The sequence below is a fragment of the Boleophthalmus pectinirostris genome, unplaced genomic scaffold, assembly GCF_026225935.1.
Source record: "Boleophthalmus pectinirostris isolate CB_2022bp ecotype Guang Dong unplaced genomic scaffold, ASM2622593v1 HiC_scaffold_8, whole genome shotgun sequence".
NCBI classification, from domain to species: domain Eukaryota; kingdom Metazoa; phylum Chordata; class Actinopteri; order Gobiiformes; family Gobiidae; genus Boleophthalmus; species Boleophthalmus pectinirostris.
In genome coordinates, this window is record NW_026571515.1 from 42,210,323 (window position 1) to 42,232,633 (window position 22,311).

Sequence of the window (22,311 nt, forward strand, 5' to 3'; positions counted from 1 at the left end):
GCAAAAACAATATATCCGAAAACATTAGAACAACATATTATACATTTTTTGAAAGCTCTCGACCTTCCCCACGTCACCGTGGGGTCATTGGTGAGTGACGGGCGCGTCTGGACCATCTCGCTGGGGTCGCCCTCTGACCTCCCATTGACTTCCATTCATTTTAGCAGTAGTAAATATGGCTCAGGCCTTGGCGTGGTTTACTGGATACTGCTGTTTGTGCCGGGGCGACCGTGGACATAGTTGCATGTCGTCTTGTCGCATTCGGACATGCGCACGTCCCTTCCCATTCGCTCCGCTGAGCGGAAGCAATAGGCCCTACGCCCTGTCGGGGCTCGGGCCTAATTTGAGCAAAAACGATATATCCATTAACATGGGAATAGCATATTTTATCTTTTTTGAAAGCTCTCGACCTTCCCCACATCACTGTGGGGTCATTGGTGAGTGACGGGCACTGACGCGCTCGTCATTCACCATCTCGTCAGGGTCGCCCCATGACCTCTCATTGACTTCCATTCATTTTAACAGTGATAAATATGGCTCAGGTCTTGGGCGTGGGTTACTGGGATACTGCTGTTCATGCCGGGGGCGACCGAGGACAGAGCTGCACCACATCCTCTCGCATTCGCCCGTGTGCTCGTCGTTGCCCACTCACTCCTTGTAGCGAAAGCAATAGGCCCTACGCCCTGTCGGGGCTCGGGCCAAAATATGATAAAAATAAATGTGTGTCTTTGGTGTCGAGTGCAAACACAGCGGCTCTACCAGTTCGGAGCAGCCCAGTGCAGAACCTTTAATGCCATTTCGAATCCAAGAAAACAAGCCTGAAACAAGACAAAATAATATTTGATTTTAATAATCATATTATGATAAAACTGTCACACAAAGGTATTGCCACATGTGTCAGCACAAACAAACTAAGGTGAAATCATTTTGTTTAAATGGCTATAAAAAAGTTCACCCTGCACAGAAAAAGATGGATTCTCTGATATTTATATGACCAATCAAATCACAGCATTGAGGTTTGTGCAGAAGTCAAAGGCAAAGAGCACAGATGAACCAAAACACACATGGCGACACAGACAAACGTACTTCAGTCTGTTTTAGCGTCAGTACAGACTGTTTAGTTTGTGAAAACAGAAGGAAGAGCTTTTTGCATTTGTGGAAGAATATGTTTGTATTTTCTCTCAAATGGACTGAACTCAAGTTTGATTATTTGGCTTGTTTGTTGTAACACTTTGACTAAACAGATTCAAATAGTCGTCATGATGTTTTGTTGTTTCCAATCACTTTCAGAGAGATGTGTGACTCATTTCCTAATTAATAATAAGTTTCAGTATTTGTAGATTCTATTTTGGCTTTTTCTTTCAAAAAATCTCCCACATTGTTATACAAGGCCCTTTTCTCTGTTTCAAATGATGACATCAAATTTAAAGAGGGGTATTAACTGCTAACACAGAACAGATTTAGACCTCTTCAGAATATATATATATATATATATATATATATATATATATATATATATATATATATATATATATATATATATATATATATATATATATATATATATATTTGATTCTTTGAGCCTCTCCTTCCTTTGCTCTCCACGTTTAGTCACTCCCCCTTTGGAGCGCTATCACAACACTAACGCAATGCTAATAAAACAACTGCACATGGCCTAGGCTCTAAAATGCATTCTTTTGTTGCAGCTATAAAAAGGCAAAGGTATGTGAAAATAATAATGCAATGATCCTTTAACTAGTCCCACATTGGTCCCTTTCTAAACTCACAGCGTTGGCGGGGAAGGCTCGCAGGAACACAGCGTTGAAGCCTGTATAAAGAGCTCTAGGCCCTTCCTCCTTCAGCAGAGTCCGGAGCACGTCCACCAGACCACGGTACTTCCCATCCGCCGCTGCAAACACACACAACCTTCAGACTCATTCCACAAATATTAGAGTGAAATCCACTGTCAAACCCTCTGGGAAAAAGTCTGTGCTGATTTAAGGAACCAACTAACTACTGCAGTTCTACAGCAGTGAATTATGGACTAAACCAGGACTAAACATCATTGAACATCACTGTCAAATTTGCTGATGACACGACAGTGGTGGGGCTGATAACACAGGGGAATGACGTTCCTACAGAGATGAGGTCCAGAAACTCAGCGAGTGGTGTGCAGCTAACAACTTGGCACTGAACATCACCAAGACTAAGGAACTCATCCTGGACTTTCAGAGGAACAGAGCCCCCCTGCCCCCTGTACATCAACAGCCAAAGTGTGGAGCGAGTGGAGACCTTCAAATTCCTTGGAGTTCACATCTCTGCGTATCTCTCCTGGTCAGTCAACACCTCAGCACTGGTCAAAAAGGCCCAACAGCACCAACACTTCCTGCTCAGGAAGGAGCAACTAAACACAAGCTGCTGGTGACCTTCTATCATTCCACCATTGGTCACCTGCTGACCTCTGCTGTGACAGTGTGGCACTCTACCTGCACAGAGGCCGACAGGAAGCTTCTGCAGAGGGTCACCAACACTGCACAGGACATTATTGACTGCCAGCTGTCTTCCTTAACCACGTTATACAACTCTCGCTGTCTCAGCAGAGCGAGGAAAATCATTAAAGACAAAACACACCCTGGATCCACCTGTTCAACCTGCTGCCTTCTGACAGGTGCTTCAGGTCAATACCAGTTAGGACCAACAGACTCAGGGACAGCTTCTTCCCCAAAACTGTCACCAGACTTAATGAGAACTGTTGATTTGTTTTATTTGTTAATTGTTGATTCTTGCACTTTAACGGAGCACCTCTGAATTTCATTATACTACTGTATAATGACAATAAAGACTTTCTGTTCTATTCTGTTCTGTTCTAAACCCAGACTAAGGCTGTGTTCACACTGGTACAAACCACATCAGAACTGGACGTAAAAAGGACTGAGCCTGGAACCTTAACCTGGATTAGAACAAGACCAAACCAGGACTACATCAGGACTAAACTTGGCTCAAATCAGGACCAAGACTCCAACAGGATTCAAAGTGTGGACATGATTAAAGTTTTGGTGCTTCGTGCACTCAGCGGCAGGAGCAGAAGGAGTTCTGACCGGTCTGGAAGTTGGACTTGAGCACATCTGGAGGCAGAGCAATGATCCAGTTCAGGATCCCGGCAACGCCCCCGGCCAGGATGATCTTTGGAGTGGTCAGCTCAGACACACTGTAACACACACACACACACACACACACATGATGAAGCAAATGCACTACAGGCCTAAAGTCTGGGTCTATCCCTGACCTTTGACCCCATCACTGACCTTTGACCCTCTGGAGTCAGCATGTTCTTGAGGTATTCATAAGTGAGGAAGTACAGGCCGGAAGAAGGCACATCTGAAACCACACAACACAGAGAGAATGTTTACACAACCACAGAAAGATGATTTACACCTGACTATTTTAACCAGGACTAAACCAGGACTAAACCAGGACTAAACCAGGACTAAACCAGGACTAAACCAGGACTGAAACAGGACTAAACCAGGACTAAACCAGGACTAAATCAGGTCTAAACCAGGAATAAATCAGGTCTAAACCAGGACTAAACCAGGACGAAATCAGGTCTAAACCAGGACTAAACCAGGACTAAACCAGGTCTAAACCAGGACTAACTCAGGTCTAAACCAGGACTAAACCAGGTCTAAACCAGGACTAAACCAGGACGAAATCAGGTCTAAACCAGGACTAACTCAGGTCTAAACCAGGACTAAACCAGGACTAAACCAGGACTAAACCAGGACTAAACCAGGACTAAACCAGGACTAAATCAGGTCTAAACCAGGACTAAACCAGGACTAAACCAGGACTAAACCAGGTCTAAACCAGGACTAAACCAGGACTAACTCAGGTCTAAACCAGGACTAAACCAGGACTAAACCAGGACTAAACCAGGTCTAAACCAGGACTAAACCGGGACTAAACCGGGTCTAAACCGGGACTAAACCAGGACTAAACCAGGACTAAACCAGGACTAAACCAGGTCTAAACCAGGACTAAATCAGGTCTAAACCAGGACTAAACCAGGACTAAATCAGGTCTAAACCAGGACTAAACCAGGTTTAAACCAGGCCTAAACCAGGACTAAACCAGGACTAAACCAGGACTAAACCAGATCTAAACCAGGTCTAAACCCAGTGGTTGTACCTCTGATGAGTGTGAGGACAGTCCCTTTATAAATGCTCCTGATGCCGTGCTCTTTGTACAGTCTGACAGCACAGTCCACTGGCCCGGAGTACCTCACCTGTCCACTGCTCGCCTGCACCTGCACAAGAGGACCGGGTTTGGTTTTGGTTTTGGTCAAATTGTGATTTTTCGGACAATATAGAGATAATATTTGCAATTTTTCTAAAGCGCATCCAGGAACAAATGCATTTGACAAAAGAATGAGGAGAAATCAGAACTGTTATTCTAATACAAGAACTGGACTAAACTAAAACTAAACCAGGACCAAACCAGGACCAAACCAGGACTAAACCATGACTGAACCAGGACTGAACCAGTACTGTATAGAAGCCATTTTGACCTTTTATTTGTTGCCTGCCTGTTGTTTTGTCCTCCATCCACAGTGTGGTGCCCTCCTGAACATATTTAAGGGCCAAGAAGGCAGCCACAGGAGCTGCTGATCAGGGTCAAAATGTGTTTGACCGCATTGTTTGTATTGTAGAATATGTGGATGACATTGGTAAGCCAGTAAAGGACTAAGAATTTATCTGTGGATTTATATCACAAGTGTGTCAGAACAACTTTAAATCAGTAGCCAGGTGCCCAGTGGCATAGGACCACTGACTGCTACAACTACTACATCAAAACCACTGTTGGACAAGTGACTTTAAAACTGTAATGTGTTCTTTATGACTTGTTACTGTGATTTCAAAGTAATTAGTTACATTACAATATTACTGTATTTAAAATGTAAAACATTACAGGACTATTGCAGCACTTTTAAATTACTCTCACCAAAAGAACTGTGAAGATGCTTAAGTTTTGTATATGGACTGAACCAGGACTGAACCAGGTCTAAACAAGAACTAAACCAGGACTAAACTAGGATTAAGCTTGGACTAGAACTTGGAATCTAGGACCCATGGAACATGGTGTCTGCAAGGCGCGATTGGGCATTGGCTGCTCTTTGTCCTGTGGAGCGTGAAGTTCTGTGTCGGTCCTTTCGCTCGCAGTCACCTGACGGTCTGTGTGGGTGTGTCTCTGGTGTTTCACCTCTGCTGATATCTCTGTAATTTTAGCACATTTGTATGGAAAAAAAAAACACCATTTCAGTCCAGGTTAAAAAAAAGCATTGTGACGTGCGTTACTCACATTTGTACTGAGTAAATATTACTATTTTTTCCCCTGTAATGCCACATTACTGCAATACAGCAAAAAGCAACACATACAGTAATTTGTTGCTTTTATAACGTGTTACTCCCAACACTGATCAGAACTAAACCAGAACTAAACCGGAACTGAACCAGGACTAAACCAGGACTGTGAATCTTACAATAGAAAAGATGAGCCACTGTGACCTTGTGTGTGCAGTCCCCTGGGCAGGTGCACACTTCTCACAACATGTGTATGAGTAAAGGTTTAGCAGGCTCTTTGTTTTTCCTTTAAACAGACTGCTTTACAAACATAAGCCATAACTAAAGGTGCATTGTGTAACTTTTTCCAGTGGAGACCCATCAAATCCTTTTCTTTCTTTGTTATATTTGTTATTTGTCTGCATTATTTCACACTATCTTCACAGAGACCAAACCAGACTAGGTATTTGAGCTATAAAACCATCTGTAATCGAATAAATGTAAAGTAGAGCTGTTTAATGTCACACTGTGGAACATTCCAGACAGAACAATGACATATCCACAGAAACAAGCAGGTGACGGACCCCCAATTGAAAAGTGACCTAGTGCAGCTTTAAAACAAGTTCTGTACCTGGAGTAAACATTTGATCCTTTCTCCTGGAACGACGATGGTGGTGGTGAAGACTCCGGCCAGACACCCCGAGAGGAAGAGCTGAGAGGGTCTGAGGAGGACACCACACTATTAAAAGGACATTTTATGATCAACCCAGAAGACATATTATGCATTTGTGTGGCTCTAATTCTCTGTTAACATGCTTTTGGACACCTTGGGATCAGTATTTCACATTTCTTCACATAACTTAAAAGTGCACTGTCACTTTTTGGCTGGGGGTCCCTCACCTGCTTGGTTTTATGGAGATGTCATTGCTCTGTCTGGAATGTTCCATAGTATGACATTAAAAAGCTCTACTTTACATTTATTCAGTTATTATTATCGGACTGTGAGCAGGGTTGCCTCTCCACAGATCTGACCTGTAACTTGGTCTACTTTGGTCTCCATGGAGATAAAAACGAAGCAGACGAAGCAATAACATCTCCAAAGCTTTTGACGGACCCTCCTCCAGAAAAGTTGCACAATGCAGCTTTAAAATCAACAAATGACGCCATAATAAACAAATGATGAACGAGTCTGGAGTTTTATCTGTGACGCAACAATCTGAGCAATTCTGAGGCTCAGAGAAGACAACTTTGGCTGAATAGATTCATGAAGCACGTGAATGAAACAAAATACAACTACAGGTTTGCTCCAAAAATTATTGTTTTGATGTTTATGGTAGTGATGATAAGATGAAGTCCCATGAAGCACTGAAGTGTACAAAAAATGTATAACAGCCAGAGTGATAATAGAACAATCAACATGATCATCATGGTTCTGGTGGAAAGATTTATACTGAACAAATGAATTATTAAATATTTCAGTGTTTGTGATATCAACATAAATTGTGAATTTATTAACCTGGAGTCTGTGTTCATGATATAACGGTCATTTTAAAAGAAAAAGTAGGAACAAATTGGAGACAGGGCTGTAATGTGACTGTGCTTGTGTTTCTACTTTATGGCTGTGCTTATGCGACAATAAGGACAGCAAAATAGAGTAATTTTATTCATTTTTATTTAAAAATATAAATATAAAAATATAAAATATAAATTTCTCCACAGTATTTGGATTCAGACGGTTTCTTTTTTTACAGAGAATTTCCCCTGCTTTTGAAAAAAACCTTTCCCAGCGCACAGATGAAGCAGGCGTGCAGAGAAAAGCCACTTGCTGGCTCCATTGCAACAAAAAAAAAAAAAAGAATCTCAAATAGAATGTACCAAACTTGCAATAACCTAAATCCATAAATTGTGAAGGGACATCCCTTGCATTTCTTTGGCCTTTATGTTTCAAATCACGCACCAAATCCGCGAACCACCTCCTGAAGCAGTCACGTGGAACAGGCGGTTCACGAGGCTTCGAACGTCACCACATGTCACCGATATAAGCCTCGATACGCACTTCACCAAAGCCTTCCTGGATTACTCGGCACATGCTTCGAAGCCTCGACATGGACGACACATCACTAGTTTATGGTTAATATCTGTGTAATTACCAGCCTGTCCATAGGAAATAAAAACTGGCACATAGTTCAGCCTCTTCTCCATCAAAATAAATAAACTGCTTCAGAAAGTGGTGCCATTATTCAACCCCAAAGATGTGAGTGTTGTTAGGTGAAAAGACTTTAGGACATAAGATTAACAAGACAAGTTTGAGGAGCTGATCAAACGTTTGGAGATTTATTTGAAGTGTAACAGACTTATCCATCCTCCTGCCCTCCATCTGAAATTATGACGTCATCAAATACTAGAACGTGAATACTGACCATAGCAGAGTACCCCGGGGGGCCAGGACGCCGCTGGAGGTCAGAAACATGAGCTGGGGGAGTGAAGGGGGAGTGAAGGGGGTGTGTGGCTCCAAATAAACCAATGAGGACGGAGGGTTAGGTCACACTAAGGTTATAAGAGAGCTCAGATTTCCTGGACCGTAAGCAACACAAACATATCACGCCACAATTCATTTATGATGACAAGGGTATAAATAAGACATACAGCTAATGAGACATGGATTAAAGACTAATGTACTAAAGACATTAAACCAGGACTAAACCAGGTCTAAACCAGGACTAAACCAGGTCTAAACCAGGACTAAACCAGGACTGAATCAGGGCAAAACCAGGGACTGACACAGGACTAAACAACGGCTATACCAGGACTAAACCAGGACAGAAATGTGACTAAACAACGGCTAAACTAAGACTAAACCCAACACTGAAACAGGACTTAACCAAGAATAAACCAGGACTAAACCAGGGCTAAACTAGCCTATAAAAGAATCTGTTGGAAGTCCAATTCCCCCAGAAACCACAGTCATCTGTAACATTTTAGGTTACATGGTGTGAACTCATATGAACCTGACCTGACTACACTGTGATCACATCCTCACCACACACACAACAGGCCGGCTGCAGGTACCCCGCCTCATATGAATAAATAAAAAATCCAACAGTAGACATTACTAAACTGGGTCTAAATCAGAACAAAGCCACAGCTGTCCTGGGGTAAACTGATGGAAACAAGGCTGCCCGTCTGCATCATCATCAGGGAAGGTGAGCCAAAGGACACGGCGGCAGCCTGTGCTAGTTCAAAGTGGGACTAAATGTTGGTGTTCTAGCCTGGACCCATTGTTGAGAATTAGATGAGAACTAAACCAGGTCTAAAAAGAACTACACCAGGTCTATACCAGGTCTGAACTAGGACAGTCTAAACCTTGTCTACATGAGTACGTAGATGATCCTTACGTGAGGGCCTGGTTGGGCTCAGGCTGCTGCAGCTGTTTGCCGAGTGCAAAGCCAAAGAAGCTGATGGCCATAATGGGAGCCACGCTCAGCAGAGGAGCCCCCATGCCTCTGTACAGGCCCAGCAGACCCTGCAGGGGTGGAGCAGAGGGAAGAACAGGCATCATACAGAGACACAGAACATAGACTGAATAAAGAAGTGGACTGGGGGAGTGCGACGTCACCCACAGAGTTCTGCTCCAGTCAAATGAAGCTCATCAAGGCCACAGTGAATTTGGAGATGAGTTCTATATTTGGAAGTCCAACCGAGAGTAGCAAGCAAAGAGCCAATCAGGAGTGGAGCTGTTGAGGGTAACGCCCCTTCCATAGAAATACCGTCAATCAAACCTATTGCTAACACTAGAGGGAGTGACCTCGGGGAAAGAGGGCAGATCATTGGTCTGTTATTAATGTCATGAGTGTAGAATCCCTCAGTCGTCCAGGTAGAATCCAGGGCAAAGGAGAAATTCAATTTATCATCTGGCCAAAAGTTTATGTAGGTTGAAAACTTTTCTCAGCTCATCCAAGCTGCTTGTTCAGTTGTGGTCAGACGCTGGTGGACACTGTCTTCTATCTGCTGCAGGAGGAGCTAACTACACTGAAACTCCTCTGAAACTAACACACACACTTGTTTACACTTTCTGTTTATTAGATAGGCCTATTCATCTGCACTGAGTGTGGGGACATAATAGCAGAATCATTCAGAATTATTCTGTGAGTAACGTTTGAACAGCTTTGTATGAATAAAAGTTCAAACATTACGAGACGTCCTGGGAAAGTAAATTCTCTTATTGTTTTAATTAGATGTAAACGATTCCCGATCTTGATATTCAATACTTGTGTCTATCTGACTGTATTACAAATAAACAGCACAGATCCAGACACAAACCCTGCAGGTGTTCAGAGGAGAGGTCAGATAAACATTCGCTCTGGTGTGAGTTTGTTACCTCTTTGGAGACGGTCTTCTTGAAGCAGTCATAGGTCCCACTGTAGAGCACATACTGAGGGCCTTTGGGCTGAGTCTGCAGACGCACCTGCACAAAAGGAGCACAGTGCTTCAGGTTAGGGCTGAGGCAGGAAAAGCTTCACCATTTCTTTTTTGAATAACAGAATAACATTACTTTAATGTGCATTGTATATCTTTTCTCCTTTTCTCCATGGAGATGTTATTACTTTGTCTGGAAAGTTTCACAGTATGGCATTAAACCTTTCTATCTTCATGGAGACCAAACCAGACCAAATTCCTTCCCCATCTGTTTTAAGCTATAAAACCACCTGTAATTGAATAAATGTAAGGTAAAACTGTTTAATGTCACTGTGGAACATTCCAGCCAGAGCAGTGATGATTCCAAAGAAACAAGCAAAAAGTTACACAGTGCACCTTTACATAATGGTTTCACACACGTACAAATCAGAGACATGACCATCATGACCACTTAACTCAAAAATAGTCAAAGTTTTCCTCCATCAGTCTCACCCTGGTTTACTGACAAATGGAACTCTTAGACACGACTGAATTTTGATTTTGATTTTGATTCATTGTTCCAAACTACATCAGGTCAATCCATAAAAAGTATGTCTGCTTCTTCTGTCCACTGGGGAAACGTTCACTTACCAAGCAGCTTCTTTTGGTCTTTGGTTTGTGGAGCAATAAAAATCTTGATTTTTTTCTTTTAAGTAGAGTAGACAGTGTTTATTTGTTTTGTCAGAAATGCATTTATAGAAATATATACAAAGGGACTTCACACACACACACACACACGCGCACACACACACACACACACACACACACGCAGGCCTGGTGAAATAACCTGGGACCCTTTTGCTGTGAGGTGACTGTGCTTTGCTGCCTCACTTTAAGTGAGCATTAAATTATGAGAAGTCATGTGTTATTCAGTTTTATCGCATGTTGTGGAGTTGTAGACGGAAACTTTACACAGGAGGGCGGCGCCAGCCCATATTGCAGAAATAATATAGAAGAAAAAAATTACTTTTGGAAAATGTATTTTTTGGGCCCATGAGCTAAAAAGCAAAGGCCACTGAAAACAATATGACGCCATGTTGGGTTCACCTTCAGATTTTATTAAACTGTTGCCAAAACTACTTGTGCAGCATTAACACACACAGTTACTCATTGGATTTCTCACTGACCGTGGCAGAACTGCATTAAAATGATGGGATATCTGTGCCATTATCTGTTTATCCATTTCTAATATTATTTATGAACTAATCCTCATTTGAAACAGGACGAGTGGCAGTGGGAGATAGTGTTAGAAAAGGTAGAGCACAGCAGTTACAGAGATAAAGACTCACCCACTAGGCCACGCCTCCTCTGTCTGATAAAGAACACATATTACAGAAATGATCAGCTCACAGTCAAACAGGGATGATGTGATAGTAATAAAGTCTAAGGGACTTTTTACAATAATACACCTTTAATATTGTGACAAGCAGGTGAAGTAAAAGCCATTACAGTTCATCCATCTTCTTCTGTCTAAGCAGGGACTCCCAGACTTCCTTCACCCCAGACACGTCCTCCAGCTCCTCCAGGGGAACCCCGAGGTGTTCCCAGGCCAGCCCAGAGACATAGTCCCTCCAGCGTGTCCTGGGTCTTCCCCGTCACCTCGTCCCGATGGGACATGCCTAGGAGGCATCTGGAACAGATGCCCTCCTCTCAGCTGCTCCTCTCAACACAGAGGAGCAGCGGCTCTACTCCACGCTCCTCCTGTGTGACTGAGCTCCTCACCCTATCTCTAAGGTAGCACCCAGACACCCTGCGGAGGAAACTCATCTCGACTGCTTGTATCCGCGATCTTGTCCTTCGGTCATTACCCAGAGCTCATGATCACAGGTGAAGAGAGGAACGTAGATTGAGCAGTAAACGGAGTCTTCGCTTTGTCTTTCTGTTCAGCTCCTCTTCACCACAACAGTCCGATACAGCGACCGCATCACTGCCGACACTGCACCGATCCACCTGTCAATCTCACGATCCATCTCTCCTCACTCGTGAACAAGACCCCAAGATACTTGACCTCCTCCACTTGAGGCAGGGACACCCCACCCACCTGGAGAGGACAAGACACCTTTTTCCAGTCAAGAACCATGGCCTCGGACTTGGAAGAGCTGATCCTCATCCCAGCCGCTTCACACTCGTCACATTACAGTTCAGTACATTAGTATTCACTCACACACTCTACACTCTCCAAGCTGCTTCTGAAGCCACATCTGCCCTGGGACAGACTAACTGAAGTGAGGGTACTGGTCTGCACCATTGGCCCCACAGAGTACCAACACTCACACATACGATGAGGAATGAATGGGGAAAATGTCGAATTGTGATTTCTCTGACATTTTCAAGCATTGTGAAAGATAACAGGAGAGTTCAAAGTTTACGAGTTCAGGAGAGTTGACAAAGAGACTGAACTCTGAACTCACAAATGAATACAAGAATCACGTTTCAGAACAGGGTTGTGCAGATCTAAACTACAGGCTGAGCAGTTTTTAAGCAGAATAAAACAGGAGAAATTGTTCTAGTGGAGGCAATGATGGTACTTCAAAAACTGCGACCTTTGTGACATACAGGGGAGGGCATCTGACATACAGGGATTTGCTAACTGTGTCCACTCAAACTGTGATTTCGATGTGATTATGCTTGATTATTGATCTCCACACACACCACGTTCACACTGGGTGAGGTGGTGAAGTGTCTTGCCCAAGGACACAACAACACTACGCACCGGTTTGGACTGGTTACTGAACCTCGGCCGCCTCAGAAGCTCTTCATAAATCTAACAGACGTTTTTCTCTTGCGCGTGAAGCACAGAAGCACCAGGCGTCTCTCTAAGAATAGAAATACCAAAAAAGAGTCTCACAAGTCCAACAGAGCACGAGTCTGAGAGCCGCTCTGTCCTTTTCAGACTCCAGAGGAACTCAAAGCTCCTAAATCACACTAGATGGACTCATGGGAGCTTTTAAAGGTTCACTGTGGGGTCTTCTACCTGCTTGTATCCATGGAAATGTTATCGCTTTGTCTAGAAGAGTGATTCTTAACCACAGGGCGAGTGCCACCTAAAGGGCCACAAAAAACTTTCAGTTTTGCTCCAATGGACCGTGAGGGTCAGGGGAGTGCACCAGGATTGCTAACTGCCGGACCGTGTTCCGAGTCCGGACGCCATTTCATAGACCCGGACAGGGTCAGCCTGATATTCTCCGTACCTCTCCGTTACAGCAGTACTCTACATTACAGCTCAGATCTTGTATTTTTGAAATCGAGAGTCCTGTAATGACTAAACACTAGATGGATGCTAGATATTTAAAGTAAAGATGTAGCAATAACCAAAATATCATGATATTGTACCATCAAAACTCTCACAATAATATCGTGGACTGTCACTATATATCCAGGTTTTTCACTTAAAAGTATTAAAAAAGAGGGAACTGCATAGGCCTGATCCTTTACTTAATTTACTACATAATAAAATATAATAACTGTTATTAAGAACTTAAATCTTACTTCTTTGGAATATGACAGTAATGATCCACACTGAAGACTGGTGAAGGGATTTAAAAATATAAAAAATGAGCTGTTTTATGTTATTAGGTTCTTTTTTCAGACCTAGAGTTTGTTTTCATACCTGACAGTTTCGACTCTTCACTAGCGCTCTTCCTCAGAGTGTCACGTGATGTTGCTGTGACGTGTCTGGTCAGATGATTTAAACAGGTTTTGGCGCTGTCTTTCTACCGGTGGAGCAGCAACATCACGTGACACTCTGAGGAAGACCGCACACCGATCAAGCGGCAAGTGAAGAAGAAGAGCTACAACTTGAAAAGTAAAGGAACGGAGAAGTTGGAAACGTAAGTAAAAGTAACTTATTGTTTTATCATTATTCGTTTCACGTTGTAGTTCTTCTTCTTCACTTGCCGCTTGATCGGTCCCGCTGCCACTTCCGTTGTGGCTTTTTAATGTGTTGTGGCTTTTTAATGTGTTGTGGCATTTGTGTTTGTGTTGTGGCGTTTGTATTTGTTGCGGCGTTTGCATTAAAATAGAGTCCCACGGTCATTTCTGTTGTGGCTTTTTTTGGTGTGTTGTGGCTTTTTGTTGTGTTGTCGCATTTGTATGTGTTGTGGCGTTTGCGTTTGTTGTGACCCCTCTCGGCTTCCGTAGTTTAGAATCGGCTGCAGCAACAGAAGAATACGTTAAAGAGTAATAAAAAAGCTTGTAATTCAATAAACTGTGATGGACCGCCACCATTTTTCAGTTAATGTTCAATGTTTAAAGTTCCACTGAGATGAAATTACAAAACAAGGCCAGGACTGAAAGTGCTTAGTGCCCGAGGAGTGACATGTCCTTACTTAGCCTGCCCTTTGACCTTTCCTCCGGGTGGTGCTGTTCCTTGAAAGCTGCAAGGCCTAAAAGCAAATCTGCTACTGTCCAAATGAGCCACAGCTACTGCACATATTTACAGGTGCACCATGTCACTTTCTGCACTTTTCTATGGATATAAAATTACTCTGCCTGGAATGTTCCACAGTGTGACATTAAACAGATCTATCTAACATTTACTTCAATTAATTAGGTGGTTTTACAGTTCAAAAATAGCTTGACATTCTGATTGTGAGTGGGGTCGCCTCTCCACAGATCTGACCTGTACCTTGGTCTGGTTTGGTCTCCATGACAATAAAAGGTTTAATGCTGTCCTGTGAAATAAATCTGTGCAATTAATTGAATTTTGGATGTAATTTCGATTTGTGTGTCAAACGATCTCCAAACTCATAGAATCGAGTCAGAATGAAAGCTTAAAAAAAGTTTAAGTATAATTATTTTATTTTTTAATATAGAGATTAAATATAAGAGATTATTATAATTAAATATAGAGATTGTAGAACAGCTGGATATAGTTTCATTTGGAGACATTTATGTTTTTCTGCCTTATTTCATGTTCAAAGTTTATTTTATTCATTTTATGTCTTATAAAACTGCTCTAAGGTTCAGATTTGTAGCTGATATTTAGTCTCAATTTGAAAGTTGTGTGTAAATTATCAATAGCAAAGTGTTGTTGTTTTTTTTAGAGAAATTCTGAATAAATGCATCATGTAACAAACAAAATAATCGTTTGAATAATCATGATTTCAACATTGACCAAAATAATTGTGATAATGATTTTTCCATAATGGAGCAGCTCATTCCAGACAAAACAATAACATCTCCATGGAGACGAGCATTTGACAGACCCTTCACCAGAAAAGTTACGCAATGCACCTTTACACCTCCAGGAGCATAAAGGTGCACTGTGTAAGTTTTCTGGAAAAAAATATGTTAAAAAACATCCATTCTTTCTGTGAGTGGAGTCCACAGATCTGACCTGTAATATAGTTTGCAAAAGTTTCCATGGAGATTCTTAAGCTCCCAAATCTGTACACATCCATATCTGTGTTCTCTAATATTGCTGTTGTTGTACATTGCTCAAACAAATAAAATGATTGAAAATAAAGAGGCTATTTTTTGGTATTTATTTGTAAAAAGTCAGATTAAACTCATGATTCACAAGGTTCAAGGTTCAATATGACACTATGTTCTGATCTCTGTTCTAATGGAGTTTCCTCCAAACACACCTGGAGTTTAACACAAATTACACATTTAGGCTGATTTTTTCTCTCAGACTGAAATCACTCTGTTCCACCTTGTGATGTCATCATGTGGTGATACAGGAAGTGCTCCACTGTGTTTTTAAACTCCACACACCTTCACTAGAATCATTTTTCAGTTCTGGAGTTGCCAATCTCTACAGAACTAAAGGTTAAAGGAGCTGTTCACTTGAAAACTACCACTTCATGACATCACAAGGTGGAGCAGAGCATTTGGAGCTTTGGAGATGTAAAAATACTTATAATAAAAAATTACTCAAACATGTGTGAATGAAATACTGTTTTTGAGGAGGAAACAACATTCTTAGGGCTAAAAGTTCCATTTTACATAATATTCCATCTTGAATCTGTCATACTGTGGAACATTCTAGGCACATCTCCGTGGAGACAAGCAGGTGACGAACCCTCCACCAGACAAGTTACACAGTGCACCTTTAACAAATGTGAGAAGAAAAACAACTGAAATCTGAACTGACCCAAGAAACATACACATGTCTGCAACTTTTACACACAAGAAGAACACACGGAGACACGGAAGGGCATCTGACACACACGGGGAGGGAGGGCATCTGACACACAGGAACATTTCACAGTCTGTTTGTAGACATGAAAAAGGAATGAAGCCCAGAACAGTGAAGAGAACTCAAGAATCAATGAGTAACAAACACTGTTTAACCTTTAAATGTTCCACCATTACACTTTAACTGAAAGCTGCATTTTTACTTTTTACAGGGTTTGTATGAGACAACAGCACCAAGCAGACGTGAAGTATAATAAAAACAGAGGAAAGAGAACAAGAAATCCTCACATTTGTCACTCTCAATGTCTATTTTGTACGATCATAAACCCTACTTTATCATTATTATCAGTTTGTACGACCATAAATGAAAACCATAGTCTTTACTTTTTAATCCTTATTACTGTTTACTTTGTAGGTTCATAAAAGATAAACTCTGTGCCTTCTTTATCATTATTCATTCATTCATTTATTTATTTGTTTGAGTCAGGTACAACAAAATTCAAAAACAATAACCAAAATAGTGATATGTACTTGAACATATTTGGGACCTGGTGCTCAAAAGGAGTAAGATGAAGTTTAAAAAACTTATGGAGTCCTACCCCACTATTAGTTTGTACAACAATAAACAAAAACATACAGTTGTGGATAATATTGTTGGTACCCTCTGGTAATGAAAGAAAAAGCAACATTTTTTACTGAAATAACTTGAAACTGAGAAAAGCAATAATAAATAAAAAATTCCTGAAAAATAACCAATGAAAATCAGACACTGTTTTTGATTTGTTGTTCAACAGAATAATTAAAAAACAAACTAATGAAACTGACCTGGACAAAAATGATGTTCCTCTAGAAAAGATTGTAAATAATTGGACAATAGGGACATGTTAAACTTCAGTGTGTCTCTAATTTGCATCACAGGTTCTTCAAACTTGTCTTCAGTCAGTCTGTCTGTTTAAAGGGCGACATGTGTCATTGTGCTGTTTGGAGACATGATGGACACAACACTGAACATGGACCAGAGAAAGAGAAGAAGAGAACTGTGTCAGGAGACGAGAAAGAACATGAGAGACAAGCAGGTTAAAGATAAAGACAATAAGATCATCTCCAAGCAGCTTGATGTTCCTGTAATTACAGTTACACATGTTCTTCACAAGTTTAAGCTCCACAAGACTGAAGCCAACCTCCCTGAACATGACTGCAAGAGGAAAATGATGACAAAGAGATGGATCATACGAATGGAACCAAAGAGCCCAGAACAACCTCCAAACAAATGAAATGTGAAGTTGAAGGACAAAGTACATCAGTGTCAGATCACACCATCCATCAGTGTTTGAGCCAACGTGGACTTCATGTGAGGACACCACTGCTGAGAGCAAATCATAAAAAAAGTGAGACTGGAATTTGTCTCAGTGCAGATTGACAAACCACAAAGCTTCTGGGTGAATGTTCTTTGGACAGATGAGACAAAACTGAAGCTCTTTGGCAAGACACATCAGCTCTATGTTCACAGATGCAAAAATGAAGCAGACCAAGAAAAGAACTCTGTCCCCACTGTGAAACATGGAGGAGGTTTGGTTTTGTTCTGGGGCTGTTTTGCTGCATCTGTGCCAGATGCAGCAAAACTATTAAGATATTTTGGAACAAAATGTGTTGTCAGAAAGCTCTGTCTCAGTCGTAGGTCATGGTTCTTCCAACAGGATAATGACCCATAAAAACACACAGATAAAAACACACAAGAATGACTAAGAACAAAACACTGGACTGTTCTGGAATGTTCTTCTGTGAGCCCAGATCTCACTTCTACTGAACATCTGTGAAATGAGCTGAAACATGCGTCTGGAGAAGGAACCTTCAAACCTGAGACAACAAGAACAGTTTGCTCACGTGGAGTGGGTCAAAATACCAGTTGACCAGAGCAGAAGTCTCATTGACAGTTACAGAAATCATTTGTTTGCAGAGTTTGTCTCAAAAGGTTGTGTAACAAAATATTAAGTTAAAGGAAACATCAGTTTTGTCCAGCCCAGTTTCATTATTTAGTTTTTTCTAATAATTCTGTTGAACCACAGGTGAAAAACAATGTTTGATTTTTGTTGGACAATTTTCAGTACATTTTTATTTACTATTGCTTTTACCAGTTTCAAGTTATTTCAGTGATGATTATTGATTTTTCTTTCATTGTCAGAGGGGAACAAACAATATTATCCACGATTGTATTTGTGCATGCATGTATATATGTATGTATGTGTATATATATTTAGACTGGATATTTTAGGTGTGTATGTGTCAACCACGTGATTATATAAAACATTTGGGGTTGGACATGATAAGTCTTTTAAACTTCACCCTCGTCTTTTGACGTCCCAAATCTGTACATGTCCATATCTGTTTTCTCTAATACTGTTGCTGTTGGACATTGCTCAAACAAATAAAATAACTGAATGAATGAAAAGTGTCTATTTTTTTTGGTATTTATTTGTAAAAAATCTGAATAAACTCATGATTCACAAGGTTCAAGCTCCGATATGTTCTGATCTCTGTTCTAATGGAGTTTCCTCATCACAAACACACCTGGAGTTTAACACAAACCCTGCACATTTAGGCTGAGTTCTTCTCTCAGACTGAAATCACTCTGTTCCACCTTGTGATGTCATCATTTGGTGATACAGAAAGTGCTCCACTGTGTTTTTAAACTCCACACACCTTTACTAGAATAATTTTTCAGTTCTGGAGTTGCCAATCTTTACAGAACTAAAGGTAAAAGGAGACATTCACTTGAAAACTACCACTTCATGACATCACAAGGTGGAACAGAGCATTTGGAGCTTTGGAGATGTAGACAGAGTGATAAATTAGGATTACTGAAACATGTGTGAATGAAACAAAACTCCAGGTCTGTTTTTGAGGAGGGAACAACATTCTTACGGCTAAAAGTCTTGAATCTGTCTTTACATAAATACGTTGTTTTCTAGTACTTTTTTTCTGCATAAATGACAGTTTTGTGCATGAAGTCAGATGCAGAAACACAGAGATACATACAGTTTTGAGAGCTTTGACTACGCCTCATTTTTAATGGGAGTCAATCATCAGCAGAGGTTTTTAGTCGACCACAGCCCTACAGATATTTACGGAGTATTTTACAGGAGGACAGTGTACCTCCTCCCCAGATCTGTGTGACTTCCTTGTCCAACAAAGAGCCTTGTGGCACTTTAAGCTGATAATCTTCTCAACACCAATGTCTTATCACCCACTTTGTAGTCGTCAAAATACAGCAGGTTTGTCTTCATTTTGAGACTGGGGGATATTAGATACTAATTGATACTAACCAGTATCAAAACAGATTTAAGCAAGTACTGATACTGACAAAAACCTTGATCAATCTTTCCTGTGTGTAAGTGAACTAGTGTAAAAGCACGTGGAACTGTCACCCTGGGTGACAGTTCTGAAGATGGCTTGCAGCTAGCAGTCGAAACATGTCAACAAGGTAAATACACTTTACTGCATTGACTTTAAAAAGAACCTAAGAAGTTAAAGTATACAAGAAGACAAAATTAACATCATTGGCTTTTTAAAAGAATCATTTGAGAATTGGAATCAGTATTGAGTATCCAGTCAATTCTTTAGTAAAAAAATCAAGCTTGAGATTTGAGAATGGTGATAACACTAATTCTAACTATAATTGATTTGTTAACATTTTATAAGCTGCATTTAAGAAATTCCAAGCATAAACTCCTCCTCTATCTCTGGGTGTCAGATGCCCTCCCATCCTCCTGTGTCCCTGTGTGTCAGTGCGGTGGGGGCAGGTGGTGTACTATGATACATACAGAATATTATTTCTTATCAAAATACCACAGATTTAATGGTACATAAAAAGTGCACTGGAATATACAGTATTTCTTTTATAATGGCTTTCATTTTTTTGATGATTTAATTCATTTTGATTTTAACTTTCAATATCTTGCATGCAGAAAGTTTAAACAAAGTAAAAATACACACACATGTACTTGTTGGATCATAATTGTTGGTCTCAGTCAAGTTCAGACGTGATTTGGTCCTGGTCCAGTCCTGGACTAGTCCTGGTCTAGTCCTGGTTTAGTCCTGGTTTAGTCCTGGTCTAGTCCTGGTCTAGTCCTGGTCTATTCCTAATCTAGTCTGGTCTAGTCCTGGTGCAGTCTTGGTCTAGTCTAGGATTTGTTCCAACTTTACAGTTTTGTTTTTTGTTTTTGTTTTTTCAGTCATTTTCACACATTTTTGAAACTTGGATCATTTGATTCAAACCTAAACAGAGGCGCAGGTCAAATTATTTTGAACATTTCTCTTGAGTTCACTTCTCAGGTTCTTTCTCTCAACACTGGACACAGATCTCATTCACAAACACATGAGCAGAGAATTCAATTTGGTTTTGGCCCAAACTCTGTCACTGTCAATAGAAACTCACCCAGAACAGCAAAAGTGCACAATTTGTGAACACTTCAAATCTAGTGGCCAAAGATTTGACACAAGTCAAACATGGAGGAGGACATGTATGAGGATGTACATGACACGTACATACAGACTTTCAGACACATGTACACTGTTCTTGTATGTTTGTTTGACATAATAGAGTACAGACAGGTTGGAGCGACTCTGTCACATGAGAGAAACAGAACAGAAAACACCTGAGCACAGACTCCATGAGCTGATGTGATGATTTATCAGAGATGGAATTATGTTTAGAAAAACTGTAACCTTGTTTGGGATTCTGTTTGAGTGGTTTTGTTTATGTCCATTTTAAATAGAGAAGTGTGTCAAAGTGATGGAAAAAAATGTCATTTAAATTTGGCTCCAGTTTAGATGTTGTAGAAAAGAACAGTCAGACGTGTCTTAAACCAGTCGACCAAACTCTGACGTACAACTTCATTCAGTTCAAGAATGTCGACAGGCTCTGTGCTCTAAGTTTCTCAAATCGAGATTGATTTTTTTACCCTCTCGTATGTTTTCTGCAATGAACCAACATACTCAGATTTTTATTTGACTTTAAAGGCCGATATGAAACTATTTTCTGATCTCTGTTCTAATGTAGTTTCCTCATCACAAACAGTTGTGTTTGATTTCATTCACACACATTTAACACACAAACCCTGCACATTTAGTTTTTTATTCCATGTCATGTGGTGGGCTTCACTGTGTTTTTAAACTCCATACACCTTCACTAGAATCATTTGGATGAATTTCCTGTCTTTACTCAACTAAAGGAGCTGTTCACTTTAAAACTACAACTTCATGACATCACAAGGTGGAACAGAGCATTCTGAGCTTTGGAGATGTAGACCAGACATGTCAAACTCAGGCCCGGGGTCCAAATTTGGCCCAAGATATAATTATATTTGGCCTGCGAGATCATATCAAATATGTTTTGGAGCTGCCCACCGGCTACAGATCGACTATAGAAACATTATTGATTTAAAATGTTATTATTTTATATTCTGCTTGTTCTGGATTCAATGTTTAAGCAAAACTATTATTAAACATTTATTTTAATAAGAAAATGTTTCACATTACATATTTCAAAAGAACAGAAAACATGCAGATGTTGTGGAAATTCTTCAATAAATATTTAGTTTGGGCCACCAGTTTTTAATTCTGGTCCGTGTGAGTTTGAGTTTGACACTTCTGATGTAGACAGATTAATAATAGAGTCAAACGCGTGAATGAAACAAAACACAACTCCAGGTTTGTTTTTGAGGAGGAAACAACATTATTACAGGTGTTAAATGTCACAAGAATGTCACTTCAAATGAAACAGTTATTGTTTTTCCACGCAGTACTCGCCTTGATCGTGTCGAGTGGGTGTCCAGTCAGCAGCAGACACGCGCCCCCGACGCCCCCGGCCACAAAGTTCTTGAGCGGGGAAACTCTGTCAGCGGCGAGTCTCTCCTGCCCCATCCTCTCCGTCCCTCATGGCCCACAGACTGCGCCTTTACCCGGCCCAGCTCCTGATGCTGGCCCGGCCCGTCCCTCCGCTGCTCGTGCTGTCAGCGGACATGGGAGTGTCCCGGGTGGGCTCGGTTCTCACGCGCACTTTACGCACGGACACCGCGCCTTTTGGACTTTGGCGTCGCTGTTCAGCTGTCAACGGCGCGCAACTTTAAACAAGTTCACCTAAAAATGAAAATAGAGTAACTGAGAGATTCTGTCACCCAAATAAACACGCAGCTGCTTTCTTACAATGTGCCACGTTCAAATGTGTTAGTAATAATAAGACTTGCATGCTCAAATGTACTTGGACAGTTTAGTTAAGGCCAATTTACGGTCCAGCGTCAAATCGCAGGGCCTCTGCGTCGACCGACGTGCACCTCCGAAATGTTCTAACTCTAGGCTAAAGTAATTCACTGCCAAA

At 41.0% G+C, this 22,311-nt stretch overlaps 1 protein-coding gene across 1 annotated transcript; it reads right to left on the reverse strand.

The window, feature by feature from the left end:
• Window positions 1-228: 228 nt before the first annotated feature.
• si:dkey-150i13.2 (mitochondrial carnitine/acylcarnitine carrier protein) lies at window positions 229-21,966 on the reverse strand. The gene is made up of 9 exons (XM_020935587.2): window positions 21,744-21,966; window positions 9,718-9,804; window positions 8,735-8,862; window positions 5,971-6,061; window positions 4,189-4,306; window positions 3,306-3,378; window positions 3,099-3,208; window positions 1,788-1,909; window positions 229-818 (listed from the first exon to the last, which is right to left on the reverse strand). The coding sequence occupies exons 1-9, from the start codon at window positions 21,855-21,857 to the stop codon at window positions 756-758; spliced, it is 906 nt and encodes a 301-aa protein (XP_020791246.1). The 5' UTR covers window positions 21,858-21,966; the 3' UTR covers window positions 229-755.
• Window positions 21,967-22,311: the final 345 nt, after the last annotated feature.